The sequence below is a fragment of the Numenius arquata genome, chromosome 3, assembly GCF_964106895.1.
Source record: "Numenius arquata chromosome 3, bNumArq3.hap1.1, whole genome shotgun sequence".
NCBI classification, from domain to species: domain Eukaryota; kingdom Metazoa; phylum Chordata; class Aves; order Charadriiformes; family Scolopacidae; genus Numenius; species Numenius arquata.
This window is the reverse complement of record NC_133578.1, coordinates 6,858,248-6,875,272: the sequence shown is the minus strand read 5'-3', so window position 1 is coordinate 6,875,272 and position 17,025 is coordinate 6,858,248. Positions and strand designations below refer to the sequence as shown.

Sequence of the window (17,025 nt, the reverse complement as noted above, 5' to 3'; positions counted from 1 at the left end):
GCAAGTGAGTAAGAAGAGATGCCAGAAAGGCAGGAGGGAAAGCGTCCACCGAGGATCGTAGTGATTCGCAGAGAGTTCTCCTTCCTATAGGAATAATAAACTCATTCACATCGTGACTGAATTGCATGTGGTCTTGCAGTGTCTTTTTACCAATGTTTGCATAAACCCTTGCTTCTAAGTATTGCCTATCCCCGAAGGAAGAGTTCCAATGTGATTAGTGATGTGCAATTACATCTTTTGGGTAAGACAATTAATGCTTTTCTGTCACAAGTAAAAAGACCTATATGGTGAAGCACCCAAATTGTGCAGGAAGATTGTTGCATTCTGACCTTGCTTTAGTGATAGCAGCATATGTTTAAAGAAACTTTCTGTGCTCAGGGAGAAAATGTTTTGTGGCAGAAACCCCAGTGACTTTCATCTGATTTGATCAGGGTTCATTTCACTTCTTTTTAGCAGCTTAATGGTGCTGCTTAAGTGAGAAGCTGTGCTACTGGCAGGAATCTGTCTCGAGAGCAAACCCTACCTAAAGGAGAGTCAGCCCAGTAACCCAGAGCTACCCTCTGTCAGACCTGCCTTCTTTCATTAGCTATGCACAAAGGCTAGCGCAAGTAGCCTGACTAATTACATGTTTGAAGCTAGATGTGGTGAATCTGGGCATATGACTCAACTTCTGATGGGCAGGAGAAATTGTAGTGCTCTGGTAGGTGGTAATCCATAACAAAATTGCTTTATTTACTATTAGAAAGCTTTTCAGAGTTGGGGAGTTGACTGTTTAACACTGAGTTTAGCTCACTGTGGTGAGTTAAACTGTTTTTCAGCTTTGTGCTTCAATAGGGAATGAGCACGCGGTTCTGGTGATTATAGTTCGTCAGTCGAGTCTGTTGGTATTAATGTACAAGGCAACCATGACAGTTGTGAAGAAAATACTACTTTTAAATTGAAGTTTAATTTATTGCCCTCCCTTGAGAAATCCCAGGATTGTTTAGAACCTGTTCTACTTCTAGGTGGCAAGATGCTCTTTCAGAACTGAATTATGCCTGTGCGGGCAACTAAGGCATAGGTGCTAATAACTGGGTGCTCACAGGGCCCTAGGTACTCTCCAAATCAAAGGAAAAGATCCTGAAGAAAGTTCTAACACGACTGCAGTGATCAAGGTAGTAATTTGTGAAAGTGATGTTGAAATAATGTCGTTAGTAGTATTGTATGGTGCACGGGCACTTGCTTTTGTGTAGTATTGCACGAGGATTCAGCCTGTAGATTTTGAGTACAAGGAATCATTCATATGTGACACCTACCTTATCTAAATAGCAATGCCATTGTCCTCTTTTCAAGCTTAATTTTCAGATGCATCATTTAGTAAATACTGTAATATGGATATCAAAATATGGATTTTTTTTTTCACACTTTAAAAGTAATTCATGGGTTTTGTTCACCCTTTTTAGGAGAATTACTGAAGTTTGGATTGCTATCTTGATACTATAAACCTGCAATAAGTGGCAATGTCAAGGGTTCCCACCCCACCTCCTCCTGGGGAGATGTCCAGTGGACCTGTGGCTGAAAGCTGGTGTTACACACAGGTAATCTTCGTAAATTCCAATGGCTTTATTTTCTAGACATAATTACAATTTTAAAAAAAACAAAACCTAGAATTATTGACTTGTTCTGACGTTCTAACTAATTCTCATAGTTAATGCTTGATATGTAAGTTAAATTTTATTGACCTTTTCTGCATCTTTTGTTCAGGTTAAAGTAGTAAAATTTTCCTACATGTGGACCATTAATAACTTCAGTTTTTGCCGAGAAGAAATGGGTGAAGTCTTAAAGAGTTCTACCTTTTCATCAGGGCCAAATGACAAAATGAAGTGGTAAGGTCTTTATTCTAGTAACTGCTTTGAGTTTGGTTATTGATTTATTTTTTTTTTCCACTCACGAAAGTTGCAAAGTTAAATTGCAAATAAATATTAAAACTCAGACATCTCTTGAAATGTTACTGTAGGTATGTATTTGTTCTAATTTCAAAGTTTCAACAGTCATAAGGGAAACGTTTGTTTTGGTAGCATGTATCATTGTATCATATAAAAATTATTTCTGAATTTATTCTGGATGCAATTTCAAAATGTACAATTTCTGTGTTTCTTTCAGGTGCCTGAGAGTGAATCCAAAGGGATTAGATGATGAAAGCAAAGACTACCTGTCGTTATATTTGCTTTTAGTAAGTTGTCCAAAAAGTGAAGTCAGAGCAAAATTCAAATTTTCCCTGCTGAATGCTAAAAGAGAAGAAACAAAAGCAATGGGTAAGGGATTCTGAATGTATTGCATATAGATTTGTAAGAACATCCTAAAGAAAATCAGTGTTGTAGTTGTTCTATTGAGAACAGAATTTAATACTGAGAAACTTTGAAAATATCTTTTTTTAAATATCCTTTTAGAAACTTAAATTAAAAATCTTAGTCATGTCTCACACATTTCTGATCACTGAGCTATGTTAATTCTATCCTGAGCAGTATAAATTACAGTGCATTACTAACTGCTGTCACTCCAGATTCTTGTCACTTAGGTTTTCTAGCAGATTATTCTTGCTTCCTGTTAGTAGGGATGTATTTGCTTGTTTCTAGGTACAGTAGAAGAAGTGTTTGATTTCCATAGTTAATTAGGATAAACACGCATGGTTGTTCTTTCAGACACTCCTTTACAATGTTTTGGTCTATTTCCTCTGATTTACGCTGTAATCAGTTTAAAAACATGAGCCATGTACCCAAGGAATTAGAAGACTTTGAAATAATCGGTGATTTAATTGCCTTCTTGATATGAAAAATGCATGGCTCTTCGTTTCAAACTTATAAGCACAACCTTCATTGGAAACTCTTTTTTGGGAAAGCTGGAATTCTCATGAAAATATGTAATTTAATGCTGGTCTGCACTGAGTTTTGTGCTGTAGCTCGTCCTGGATATGAAGAATCTGTCTACTTTTCTTCCCTTCTGCTCCAGGATGTGAGAGATCTTGCAGGGTCCGTTCGGTTCCAAGTTCTGAATTTTTTTTTCTGAAAATTCTATAGTTCTCCAGCACTCGTACCCAGAGTTCATGGTACTTTGTCCTTATGTAACTGGGCCCGCTTGCAGTCTTTGAAGTAAATGCACAAAACTGAGTTCAAATCTAAAAATTAAATGGTTGGACTTTTCTGGAGGAAAGTAAATGTATATATTTCACTCCGTTTATCCTCTTCCACTGATGGCGTTGGTTGCTTCAGTCCCTGCAAACCTACTGGTTCTGGAGCATGTATGAACAAAGCTGCACTTCTATACAGTTTATGTAATTGAATGAAACTGCAGTGTGTGATACACCATCAAAAAATATTTTGAGATAATCATAGAATCACAGAATTGTTGAGGTTAGAAGGGACCTTTGGAGGTTGTCGAGTCCAAACCTCCTCCTGAAAGCCAGGTCAGCTAAGCCCAGTTTGCTTAGGACCTGCCATGCTTTGAATATGTCCAAGAATTGAGACTCTACAGCTTATCTGGGCAACCAAGTCTAGTGTTTAACTAGATGCTGCTGGTCCTTTTTTGCCTTAGGGGTTCATTACAGGCTGTTGTTCATTTGTTGTCCATCAGGACCCCTACTGCCAGTCACCTATTTCTTCCTGATCAGTAGGTTTGTGGCAGATGCTGAGCACGACATTGCTCACATTGGTCTGCCTTCTAATCCTGACCCATAAACTGTGGTCTGGCTCCTCTCACCCATCGCAAGGCAGAGCTCCGTGTGTTCCTGTGGTCCTCGTATAAAGGGCAGCTCCTTTGCTTCACCTTCCTGTTCTGGCCTCCCTAAGGAGCCCGTACCCATCCACTCCAGTTGCGTGAGCTGTCCCACCATGTCTCTGTGAGACCAAGGAGATCATAGCCGAGACCCCTAATTCCTCCTCTTTCTTCCCCATGCTCAGGTACATGAGTTTACAGGCACTTCAGAGAGAGACTTATATTTTCTGGGAAATCAGTAAACTGAGAGCTTTCTTCGTAATGCTGTCCTAAATGAGGGACACGCAATGTAGATTGGAAGGTTTTGGGGAATCTAAAGATTATCTGCCAAGCGGTACTTTAAATGCCAATAATCACAGGGTGCTAAAACCCCAAAATCCTATGAGTACATGTGTCTTTGGTTTCTGCAATAGCTGTCCTGTAGTTGGCAGCACAGGAATTATAAACATCTTTTAATTTTGGAAAACTACCAACAGAAATCTTGTTTCTTGGACTTTCCAGCCATTTGCCATCTGCTTCTGGAGTTGCTCTGTTTTTATTTATACAGTATAATGATGCCTGACTGTAGATGTCTTTTGTAAATTGATAATTCATGCATAGGCTGCTGCTTCAAGTGATGAAACTGTGTATAAAATAGGTAACTAAATAACATTTTAACTTTATTAGAAAGAAAAAAATACATTTACACTTTTATGCTGCTTTATATTCGTAGTTTTGTGTACTTAAATTGCTACTGATCATTTAATTCCAGAGAGTTAACTCTGTTTCTTGCTGATAACAGTAAAAGGTACCAAGTTAACTGGTGTAGAGAAGTCGCTTTCCTGATGTCTTTATTTTGGACATTATAGAAGAATGCTATCTATATGTATATATAAAATTAGCAAATCTGATAGATTAAAAAAATAACTCATAGCGATGGCTAAAAGGTAAATAGAAATAATATATTTTTATGACCAAATAAATAGTTTGTTACTTGAAAGCATTTATTTTTGTTTAGCTTTAATGCTTTTACTGTATTTCGAAATAATTTCAAGATTTTTATTTTCAGGAAGAAGTCAAAACAGATTGTTATGACAACTGCAGAAGTGTTGTCAGAATGCATTTGTGATGACAAATTCATTGTAATGGTACTTCCCTGTGAAGAGTTTGTTTTGACACATTGGCATTCTTAAACATTAGCTGAAAAACTCCTCTCTTGCCTAAGATAACATCTAAGGAGATGATATGGTTTGAATTGCAAATTGTGCTCTGTTAAGTTTTATTGAGTGTTTTATAAAATAACACTATTACAACATTAAGTTTTAATCAGTTGTGGATTTCCTAAAAACGTGACACATGATCCAAATGTGTTAAGCTGGTTCATTTTGGGATTAACACTTAGCCTTAATATAGAATTTTTAGGTGTTATTATTTCTTAATATTTTTATTTAACTTGCTTTATTTGTACACACTGGTGGTGTTTTTTTTTTATCAGAAAGCCAAAGAGCATATCGATTTGTGCAAGGCAAGGACTGGGGTTTTAAGAAATTTATCCGAAGAGATTTTTTACTAGATGAAGCTAATGGTCTTCTCCCAGATGACAAGCTTACGTTATTTTGTGAGGTGAGTATAGTTTAAGTGGTTAACTTTTAAAGAAAATGTTTTCTGCTCTAATAAATAGAGGTTTATGTGGATGTAAAGTAATACGCTATAAAAGTTGTCTGCTGTAAACTGTATTTATAGTAAGATGAACATCTGCTTGCTTTATCTGCATTGTTTTGTTTTTGATAGATGTATCCTGAAGTATAGAATGTCTGAATTGATTGATTGTAAACTGTTGGTATTCTCCATGGATTTGTTAGGATTACATTAGAATTGACTATAGAATTATTTATGCAAAAGGTCGCTGATACGTGCTGTCTGTAGAATTAGTATTTTACAGAGGTCACTTTTATTTAAGGAAGTTGTATTTGGAATTATAGAATTGTTTTTCACTGGATAAGCAAAAGGAAACGTCTGCATGCTGGTTTGCATTATACAAAAAGTCAACTCGCTGTCAGAATCTATATTCCTGTAATATCATAATTGATGGCTTTAACCAATGAATCGTTCTTTCAAATAAATTGAACACTTATTTTTGTAGTAATTGTTACCTGCGCTTGTTCTGAAAATAAAATGTATCTTGTAGAAGGACTGCTTAATACTGAGAATTAGTACTGAGAGCTGTGGTATAAATTTAACTTCATGGTAGATTATAGGTCAATTTTATAATATCGGTTATGTTGGTAACCTAAATTGTCATATTAAAATTCAGTAAAATGCTTACTCAGTGTTAAAAATGGAAACTAGAGAAAGTTGCAATGTAAGTAACAGTGTATGTCAAATATACATTGGCCAGTTATCTTTGCTGCCATAAAGTGATTAGTGGCTTAGGAGGATGATAGATGCTCTAACTGCTAATAAGTTTGCTTTGATCTGTGTATTTACAGAAAATGTGTAAAATTGTCTTGGCAAGATTACAATTTAATTATATGTCATTATGCTCTGTAGGAAGAATAATTGAAATGTGGCCCCTGAGACTAGATATTGCAAATATAGTGCATCTTATTTTCACTTAGACAAGTTAAATTAGCTGCATGATAAATTTGTTATGAATACAATTATTTGAGTGATAAAAGCAGATGTAACAAGTGTTTTATGGTTCTCTAAAGATACTTTTGAGTATTTTCTCACTTTAAGTTTTCCTGGTAATGAATACTTTGATGTGAATGAACAGCTCTTAAAAATAGTATTTTGTTTTGGAAATAGGTCACTATCTAATTTTAGAGATAAAGTTTGATTTAAAAAAACCAACCAAACAAATATTTAATTTTCCAGAGAGAAGCATTGTTGTTTAAATGTTGATGCTAATCTTTAAATATGCCTGTTTCCCTACAAAACTTCTCAGTGTTCTAATGTGAGTGGCTTTTGTGAAGTGTTTGACCTACCCTGATTATAAATGCTGAAGGAAGTACAACATTTAGTCGCACGCAGTGAGCATATTAAAATAACTGTGGCTTGTTTCAGGCTAAAATAAAAAGTTGGAAACCCAAATATTTTTAAAATCTATTTATTTGGGTGTGATGTTCTAGCTCTTTGGCTGTCATTAGAAATAACAGTTGTTGTTTGAAGGACCCGTTTCTATAGAAAAGTCTGAAGTTCTTGTCCTTTTAAAATTTTGAACTGTAAATTCTGATTCCTGTGTTTGCCTTCCTACTTGTATCCTAGTCAGAAGACTGACTTGCCACTTCTTAAAACCATATTGCACTTGACTGAATAAAACGTACCGGATCTAGCAGGTATTTAGTAAAGGTCACTCAGTACCAACTGCGCTGCTTGGCTCTTCTTTACTCCCTGTTGGGCTGCAGAAGGATTATTTAGTCTTCTGGGCAGCAAAGATACTCCTTCTGTGTTGCCAAATGTTCTTAAGATCAGTTGGATATATCCTTAGATTGGAAGCTCTGAAGGGTTATTAGGTTAAATACTTTGCAAAGTCTAGCGCTGCCACCGACAAGTGACCTACTGATGAAATACAACTTCATTATTTTATTTTTCTGAGGAAACTGATCTCTATTTCACTCAGTTCTCGCTTTTCACATAATCTGAAATTACTGAAATCTTGCAAATATTTTCATTTGCTAACAGAATAGTAAATTCTCTGCAGGGATGTTTTTTGTCGTGAGTGCTTTTACAGATTTCTTACCTAGCTCTCATGGAGAGAGTAGTCCCTTACATCATCTTTGCTGTAAGACCACAACAGATTCAAACCCAAGAATATGATACATGTTATCCACATTAACTGTCATCACACACAGAACTTGTTCAAGTCCTAGTTTATACATTTTTATATACTCTTACATATGAGACTATGCGATGTAAACGGGTCCTGTGCCCCTAAAGTGTGTGTGCACAGCTTCCTAAGAAATAAAGTAAATCAGACTTTGTGGAGTACCTGGAAATCTGGCTAGATTGGTACTTCTCTTTTAGATAAATTGTTTGTTATTTCTAGCATCTCCTCATCATCCTGCAGTTTAAGGAAGATATAACTTCACTTCTGTGAGTGATTTTTGTAAATACAACTCTTAAGGTGCCTGAAGTAAGCGTTTGGTATCAGGTGTTGAGACAATCGTGAAACAGTCACTTTTAACATGAGTTATGTGGAATTGACTTGATTGGATTTCAGCTTCATTTAAATAAATTAAAAAAAAATGCACTTGATTTTAAGCATACCATCTGGAAAAGTGAGATAGGAAATATCAGACCCCTGTCTGATTTAGGATCTTTAGAAATTGTGACAACCTATAGACAATACATGCCAGGCCATTCGGATGTAGGAGACTTGAATTAAAATTTTGCTTGGGCTATCCCTAAAAAGGATGGGTCATAGCAAATTGTTGTGTTGCACAACTATCGATATATATTAGAAACCCCTCTAAAATAGCAGAAGCTTGGAACATCAGAGATCAGCTTAAGTGTGAGTGAAGAATGTGTAGATGACCTTCCTAGACACTGTCTATAGCTCACAAGAGGACGCTGTGTGGACAACTCGGATCATGAACTTTGAGTCAAGTCTCTGGAGCAGCAGAACTCTGACAGGAGAAGACTGGCTTTGCTAAGCTAAAACTCCGTTTGTGTGTATGTATATCTCCTGAAAGCATGAAAGCACTCTGTGTGTATGAAAACTGTAAAATAGAGTCTACAATACCTCTAGAGATATTTCAGTGTTGTAAATGTATAGTCTTACTGTGAAAGCGGAGTTTTGTAGAGCTTTGGGGTATTTTTTTTCCTTTTAAAAGGTGGAAGAATATAAAGGAATTTCTTCTAATCACAAGAGGGTATGGGATGAAACAGGGAATTAGGCAACGATTCAAATCCCCAAGCTGCTGTCTTAATTGGATCATCCTCTTCTTCTGATCTGGAGTTTGGTTTGCAGTGCTCTCACTTTCTGTGAAGCTTAGCTGTACTATTTTTGCATTATGCCAGATTTATTCCAGATGCCGTGCCTCTGGAAATCAAACAAAGCACTCATCTTGACAGTATCAGCATTTTCTCTTAATATATAATCCTAATTTTCTGTATTTGGGAGATGCAGTGATGAAGATCTTGGCTCTCTTTATGAAGGTTTTATTCTCAGGTGTGTGCTTAGACAACAGAAGTAAAACCTGCTGAGCTCTTCTGTTTTCCTAATATACTGATTAAAATGCCTTAGTGTGGAAAGATACCTGAAAAAAGCAAGTAAGAGTGCTACTGTCCTGTTTACTTCTTACGTGAAAGACTTAAACACAGGGAATAATGGCAATATATTCACTTCAGGTACACATATTTCAGTTTTCTTAACTAGTTCTGTACAAAAATTACATCTTACGAGCATGTGTTTCGTTACTGAAGTTACTTACCTTACATTTTATACTTTAGTGAATTATATTTCTAAAATAATGAGTTTTAACCTTGTTTGGAGGACAATCATTTGTGATTCCTGCCTCAGCTGGACACAGTAAAATGAAATAATGAAGGAGCTATGTTACTTGCACTTTGTTTGCATTATGACCTTGCAGGTTAAGTATGGATTTACTGTGATTAAATTAGGATATCATACTATTCAAAACTTCTATGGAATAGTCTTATGAATCTTTTCTGTGATCTTGATGATCTGTTTAGAATTTTGTATTGTATATATTTTACTTAAATGTATGGGGAGCATTGAACTATTAATTTATCTCTGAAGTAGCATTAACTTTTTTTTCAGTCCCACTGGCATCTCAAGAAGCATTTATGTCCTTGACTTATTTACTGTGGCATTTCTATTATGCTCTTTCTTTTTGTTTTGGTTGGATAAATGCACAATGTTAAGAGTCTTTAAAGCCCTATTTATGTTATTTAAAAGTAAAGTGTAAAGCATTGGTTTATGGTTCTGGCCTAATGCCGGAAACACCACTCGTTTTTTTTGCTTTGCTTTGGAATTGCTGAAATTCTAGCAATAGGTACTGTAATTTAATTATTATTGGCATTCAGTTATGAAGGAGTTGTCTTGCTGTGATTTTCTGTTAGGTAAGCGTGGTCCAAGACTCAGTAAATATATCAGGACAGTCTAATACAAACACTTTGAAGGTACCTGAATGTCGACTAGCAGAAGATTTAGGGAATCTCTGGGAAACAACAAGATTTACAGATTGCAGTTTTTATGTAGGAGGACAAGAATTCAAAGCTCATAAATCTGTCCTTGCAGGTACTTTCTACTTTTGTATTGCTATTATTTTGTAATTAAAATTGCTAAAAGTTTAAAATTTGATTATATTTATGTAGTATTACTTTTCTTGCTACAGCACGATCTCCAGTTTTTAATGCAATGTTTGAACATGAAATGGAGGAAAGCAAAAAGGTAAGACTTACTGAAAAGTTTTACATGTAAATATTTTATACTGTGAAAAAGGTAAAAATTGCAGAAAACTGGAAGTGTTGCAAATTGAGGAAGATGAGTACTGCATGATGATGCATGAGTGGACGAGGTGCTACTCCTGAACACTTCTTGGTGAGTTCTGCAGGAGTTTCTTTGTGCAGACAGGGAAGGGCCAACTGTGGAAGGATTCTGGAGGATTTGTACTTTCAAGTACTTCTATCTGCCCTAGATCTGTGTTTTGTTGGTTGTATTTTTTTAATATTAGCTACTGATTCAATTGGCCTAGTAACTGCTGCCACTTTTTGCTTTAGTTTAAACCCTCACATAAGCTGATTGACTTGATTAAGGTTTCACTATATTGTATTAAAACATTTTATATGGTAGCTAGGACACAAACAACAGGTGAATGGTGACTCAGATTAAGCCCCGAGGCAGCGAAGGGCTCCTTTTCCTTCACAGTTTCTGCAGGCACTTGACCTGTGTAAGTGTTTTGGATGGATAGTTACTTAATCAGCAGAGAGAGCAGCTTCTGCTTTTATGCACTTGATATCTCTCTCAGTGAGGAGTTGTTTGTGTCTTTCATGAAGAAGAATATCTAAAATGGGTCGGCTATAGGCAGAATCCATGAAAAGGCAAGGAACTGATCAGCTCACTGAAAGATTGTAATAGATGATCATCACTTGGTCTTAGAGGCTGCAGCGATGCCGCTTGTGTGAATAAATCCATCAGATGAATATGGTGCTGTACTATAGTTGAGTTTCACAAACACGGCATTTTTCTTCCCCGCACTTCTCCAATCTGGGAACTTTCATGGGCAGAATTGGAATATTGGAAGCATTTTATTGGGATTTCTGGACTAAAAGAAATCTGTCTCAGCTTCAGTAACGTGTTGTCCTGGGGACCTTTGCCTTCATGTTAGCAGTAAATCTTCAGTACAGCCCTACTTGTAAATACTGTATGTGGTTCAGAGGATAAGAAACCAGAACATGTACATTTTTTGTGTTGACAGCCTGTGCTTTTTGTACTCCATTCAAAAGTCTGGTTCCTGCCTCTACATCTTTGACATAATTTCCTACTTTGTTAATTGCCTATAGGGGATACTATTAGAGGATAGGGTCAAACATGCAATGCCACAGATTTGTTAGGAAGGCCTTTAGCAACATGATGTGCTTCTTTGCTTTTTGGATTCTGAGGAAAAAAACCGTAGGCTGTGTTGATTCAATTTAAGTCAAGCCAAAAATGGCTCCCTTCGTTCTGTTTGCTGCTCTGACTTCGGATATTCCAAGCACATCATTGTCAGGTTGGAAACTCAGCAGTGTTTTTAAATATTCCTGAAGCTGTGCCTTGATTTTTATGTACAGTCTGTGCGATAGACTCCAGAGTTAGACATTCCTAGAAAAAAAACTGCAATTACTTTTCATTGCCAAAGGTTTTCCAACGATTTCTACCTGATTTTAAGAGCTACTGGTTTTGATTTCTTCTTAATGTTGTTGAATGTTACCTTAAATTTGTAAGGATTTTATATGATGGATGACAAATGAGAACTTGTAGCATGAATGCAGATAATATTTGATATCTTCATTTTAATGTTGTGGCTAAATCCCAGAGGCTTTTATTGATTATTCTTCTCTACCAGAATCGTGTAGAAATAAATGATGTAGACCCTGAAGTTTTTAAAGAAATGATGAGATTCATTTACACGGGAAAAGCACCAAACCTTGAAAAAATGGCCGACAACTTGTTGGCAGCTGCAGACAAAGTAAGTACTTGACTACTAAGTTCTCAAACCTGATATTTCCTAGTAGAATGTTCTTCTACAAAGAAAATATCTTTTTTCCCATTGAAATATATTTTGATTTTTTTTTTAAAATATGAAAAATGTCAGAAATGGAGAAAGATGGGAAAGAATAGACTTCTACTAGTAGAAAGCTGGGAAATCTTTCTTGACCAGATATGTTTCAGAAATTAAGCATATTTACTATCTAAAGTTTTTCTAGAAATGGGGGACCATTAATATGACTTGGAAAATCGGTCTTGAATAAAATGTATCCTAGATCTTTGTATTCTTGAAGAGGATTTATACAAGTCTTTGAATTAAGTGTGCTCCCTAAAGTACTGTTACTTCAGAATTTTCATCTTTTTGTCTTCCCTACAAACTTACTAGTTCTAAGCTTTCATCTCTTCTGTATTGGGATTTTGTCTACTCTTTAAATTGTTGTTCTGTGAAATACTTTTTCTACTATGATTTTTGAGATGAGGGGACTTAGCGATTAAGGTGTGATTATTCCCTTTCATATCATAACTCACAGTTGTCTAACTTCTTAAAAACTTGACCCAATAGCTTGTTTTTCCTTCACTGTGTTACAGCTTGACTTGAAATTTTAGTTAGTTATCCTCAGAGGAGAGACAGTTGTCTTTCCCTGAGGAGGCATAAGTAGTTTAGAATCCAGAAAATATTCACTTCAGTGTGTGTAATCTGAAATGTATTCACTCTCAGCTGAGAGTATGGCAATTTCTTAAACTTTCTGAATTGGTTGTGCAATCATATCTGTAAAACATTACGAGAAGGCAGTTTTCACCACAGATCAATCCTAGTATAAGTTCTATAAGATAAGTCACCCCAGTAGTTGATTTCAAGAAACAATTGTAATTTTTTTCCTGTCAACTTGATGTGTTCTAATTTTTAAAGATCTCTTGACCTGGTGCTGCCCTGGCTTTGGTGACTTATCACTCATTCTTTTCACCTCTCATTGCCGGCACCTCATATTCTAAAACTGATGATATTTGTCAAGTTTCAGTACATCCAAGCAGGAAGGTGAAATGAGGTTCTTTTATGAATGCTAGCCTTTATTTAGAGCATAATTGATAAGTGTAGAGAATATTATAAGGTACAGTTGTATGATTGTCTGCAATAGCAGGAAATAAAAATAGTGAGCTAGGAGGTCCCTATAGCTTTTTTTGTAACAGTTAAAAAATGCGAGGAACTTTCTGCTGTTCCTTCTGAATGTGAAATAATCTAAAAATGAGTGTTCTGTATATTACCAAAGGCACTTTCACTGCTGTATTATCTGGTAGGTACAGATTTGTTATAACTGATGCTTACTTACCCTAAATAGAAGTATCCAGAGAAGTAGTATAGTAATAAAACAGAAGTAAAACCGCATAGGTCTCGAAACATAGAAGTTAAACTGATAATTTCACTTCAGTGGCATTTTTGTTGAATGGAACAGTTGGTAATAGAAATGTGTGAGCGGCAACTTGAATATAGGCTGCTTATACGTCTAAAATTCTTTTCAAACTCGAAAACTGTATCTGAAGGATGCTAAACTAAACGGAATGGGTAAGATCTCAGTAGAAATGTATACAGCTGAATGAAACCTGCTCAGACTATGACATCCTTCAAAAAAGCAGCTCAGTTTATTCATGCAAAATATAATATGGGAATGTAATTATTTTACATCAATTTTCTGGTAGGCTGTGTCAAAGGTATGGAAGACATTAAGAAATTCAGAGATGGGGGTGGGGGTAAACCTGGAACAAGCTAGTTTTGAACAGGCTGATGTATTTTTACCTTGGGCAGTTTTATGAAACTTTCCACTCTATAATTTCCTGCCTCTCACTTTGAGACATAAACCTGTCTAATGATGATTTTGATAAAGAGCTTGTGTCTGTTCCTTGCTTTTCCTCCCTTCCCAAACTGAAGGAAAAAATTCTAAATGAGTTATTTTTGTTGTTTTATTAAAAGTTTTCCTAGTAAAGCATGATCGGTTTGTGTCAAACCCAATGCATGTTTTAGCATTTGAGGACTCTTCAGTGCAGCTTACTGAATTTTGAATAACATGTTTGGAAGTGGTTTGATCGTAAGCTTGGGAGGCACCTAGCATTTTCATGACTGGAATTGTCTTAAAAACTGTAGAGATAACGGTAGAAAGAATGAGTTTGAAGAATGATTAGTGTAGTTTTTTCTTTTGTCAGTATGCACTGGAACGGCTGAAGGTCATGTGTGAGGAAGCACTCTGTAGTAACCTCTCGGTAGAAAATGTTGCTGACATTCTTATCCTCGCAGATTTGCACAGCGCTGAACAGTTAAAAGCACAAGCAATAGACTTTATTAACAGGCAAGTAATATTTATGAGACTCTAAATGTATTTGTATTTATGCTTTGTGTACCTTTTCAATATTAGCACAGTTCTCTCTTACAGGTGCAGTGTTCTTAGACAACTTGGGTGTAAAGATGGGAAAAACTGGAATAGCAAGTAAGTTTCCCTGCCTCGTGATGTTCTGTACAAACACTGCTAAGTAGACTGCAGATCTTAAGAACTGTTGCTTCATTTCCACACTACTGAGGCCAATCACTGACTGTAAGTAAAGTGGGATTCAGCAGGTGCCACCCCACTTATGATTGCGGCTTTCCCTTTCAATGATAGGGAAAGTTAACTGCCCTCCAGTTTGATATCATAACAGCTAGTTCTCATTCTCCTCCTAGGGATATTGGTGCTGTGGGATGGTGGCAGCAGCCACCACAAGAGAAAGGAAGCCATTCTCTTGACTAACTAGGCTTGTGCCTGGAGGAGTGGCAACCCTGGTGTGGTTTCAAGGCTTGCTTAGGTCAATCTGAGCCTGCAGGATTTCCAAAGAAAGGAGGGCGGTTGCTCTTTTTGCCTTTGGCAACATGTTTGTGCATCTTCCCACATGTCAGCACTAGTATTGTGGAGGCCATGCAACTAGTCAGTCAGGTCCCTCTGATCTGGCTGACTCCGTAAGTGCTTATGCCTTCACTGGAAGTAGATTGAGAAAGTGTAGTTCAGGCTGTAGGACTGATTGCAGTATAGAGCAGCTCGAGGGAATCGTGGAATAGAAGACAGCCAGCTTCAGAATAGCCAGTGGTAGGCTGAAGCAGTGAAAGGACAGCAGAGCTCTTATTTCTTACCATCACAATCTCCAGAGAAGTTAAAAGCTGTGTTATACCAGTTACTTTAAAGTGGGTTTTTTTAAGGAGTGTTTCTCCTTTAAAAAAAAAAGTCTTCATAGTCCTAGTGATTGAGCATGATGTAGGAGATGGTAGAAGGGAAATAGTGAAACACCAGTAGAAAAACTAATAAAGATGTCAAAACGCATAACAATGTAAACTAGTCGATGTGTTCCTTCTCAAGTGATTTGGAACTTACTGAGTTAACTTCCGTCTTGGATAATTGCTAGTAAAGATGCTGGCCATCTTTGCTGCAGCTAAAGCATCTACAATAAATCAAGGAAATCACGTGAGAGGTCCTGGCTTAATTTACTGACTCTGGGCACCAGGGAGTCTGAACTTTGGTATTGTTTCTCAAGGCACTTACCTTTACTGACTTCCAGCAAAAGATTAAAAGCTTGCATAAGAAATCTGCAGAAGGTTTTTGAGACATCATATAGTGTAGAGGTCAGCTGCCAACTTTATGCTTGACATTGTTCCTGAGGGTATGAGGGTGCTCATCAGAGGCTTTTGAAAATGTAAGGCAATGGAAAATTGGGATTGATGCATAAGCCGGTGGTTCCAAATTACAAATGTATCCTGTGTCAATGTGGCATGCATCCCTACTGGTGTAATGCTCTTCATGTGCAGAGTGAACTCTATGCTTTCGTTTTATATTATTTCACAAAACCAGTAAATATATACATTGAGAAATACATTGTTTTTAATCTCCTGGATGTCAGTGCGATACTTGCTGAAATCTGTTGTTGCTTTTCCATTAGTTAAAAATCAACAGTGGCTATAGAAAACCATTCTGAGTGTAATCCATGGTCTTGTACTGAAGAAAAAGTGAATATTCTCAAGTATGCTCCACTGGTACTCAAACTGCGAGCTCCCAGTGAAGAGTTCTGTAGTCAGCTAGCTAATGCGTCTTCGTGGCTTTTTCTAATATATGAACTACATCATTTTTGCTGCAGTTTTGGCTGATTCATCTTGTCATCCTTCTCTCCTCAAATTGAGCATGCCCTTCTATGCAATGAGATTGTCATGTCTTCCCTTGCTTTTCTTCTCTACACTAGACCTCATTTTCCTTTAGTTTTCCTCATCATTTTTACTGTTTTTCCTGAGCAATTCCAAGGGAGTTATCTTAACACGGGGCCCAGTATTGGATGCAGTTCTCTAGCTGAGGTCTTGCTGATACTGAGTAGAGCAGAATAAGTGCCCTGTGTCCTACATGTGATGATATTAATATACCCAAATTGCAATTTACTGCTTCTTTCCAATGGCATCCTTAGGGACATTTGTGAAGTCTTTTGTCTCACCGTGCTCAGCCGCTTTTCTGCGGTATTTCTGCCTTGCCTGCTCTTCTCCACCGTGCATATTGTGCGTTTGCTTTGTAAAATTGTGTGACTGTTCTTTAATACTTCTGTTTTCAGCCAAGCAACAGACATAATGGAAACAGCAGGCTGGAAGTCCATGATCCACTCCCACCCTCACTTAGTAGCAGAGGCCTTTCGCGCACTAGCATCTGCACAGTGTCCACAGTTTGGCATTCCACGCAAACGGCTAAAACAGTCATGAAATCTTCCATGAACTTTAGAGAAATTGAATTGACTCTACTCCTCCATGTCCAGAGGTGTTTTCACAAACCATAACAAGAGTTTTTGTTATCCTTGTCCACAGAACAGAAGCTGAAAAAGCCTATTGTTTGCTTTTCAGATGGATAATTTATGGTTTAATCCTCAGCTTTAAATTAGACTGATTACTCTAATTCACTGAAAGGCCTTAAATTATCTTCAATGACTCTCTAGTCCATATAGTCTAATGTATCTTGATTTTTTTATTATTATTTTTTAATGTGCCTTGTCTTTTTGACTAGGCTCTGCAGGATTGCACTAGCTCCATAATGCAG

At 36.8% G+C, this 17,025-nt stretch overlaps 1 protein-coding gene across 2 annotated transcripts; it reads left to right on the top strand.

Moving 5' to 3' along the window:
- Positions 1 to 1,499: 1,499 nt before the first annotated feature.
- On the top strand, positions 1,500 to 16,694 carry SPOPL (speckle type BTB/POZ protein like). Of its 2 annotated transcripts, XM_074145294.1 has the most exons (10): positions 1,500 to 1,577; positions 1,744 to 1,865; positions 2,143 to 2,294; positions 5,225 to 5,352; positions 9,817 to 9,994; positions 10,092 to 10,147; positions 11,802 to 11,924; positions 14,141 to 14,283; positions 14,368 to 14,421; positions 16,550 to 16,694. In XM_074145294.1, the coding sequence occupies exons 1-10, from the start codon at positions 1,500 to 1,502 to the stop codon at positions 16,692 to 16,694; spliced, it is 1,179 nt and encodes a 392-aa protein (XP_074001395.1). The 2 variants fall into 2 exon arrangements, with proteins under 2 accessions (XP_074001395.1, XP_074001396.1); XM_074145295.1 differs by lacking the exon at positions 14,368 to 14,421.
- The last annotated feature ends 331 nt before the right edge of the window (positions 16,695 to 17,025 follow it).

Excerpts from the sequence above, each read along its gene's own strand:
- SPOPL (XM_074145294.1), top strand. The coding sequence starts at position 1,500 with ATGTCAAGGGTTCCCACCCCACCTCCTCCTGGGGAGATGTCCAGTGGA. Across the intron at positions 5,353-9,816 it reads AGCTTACGTTATTTTGTGAG|GTAAGCGTGGTCCAAGACTC; the intron begins GTGAGTATAGTT and ends ATTTTCTGTTAG. Across the intron at positions 11,925-14,140 it reads TGTTGGCAGCTGCAGACAAA|TATGCACTGGAACGGCTGAA; the intron begins GTAAGTACTTGA and ends TTCTTTTGTCAG.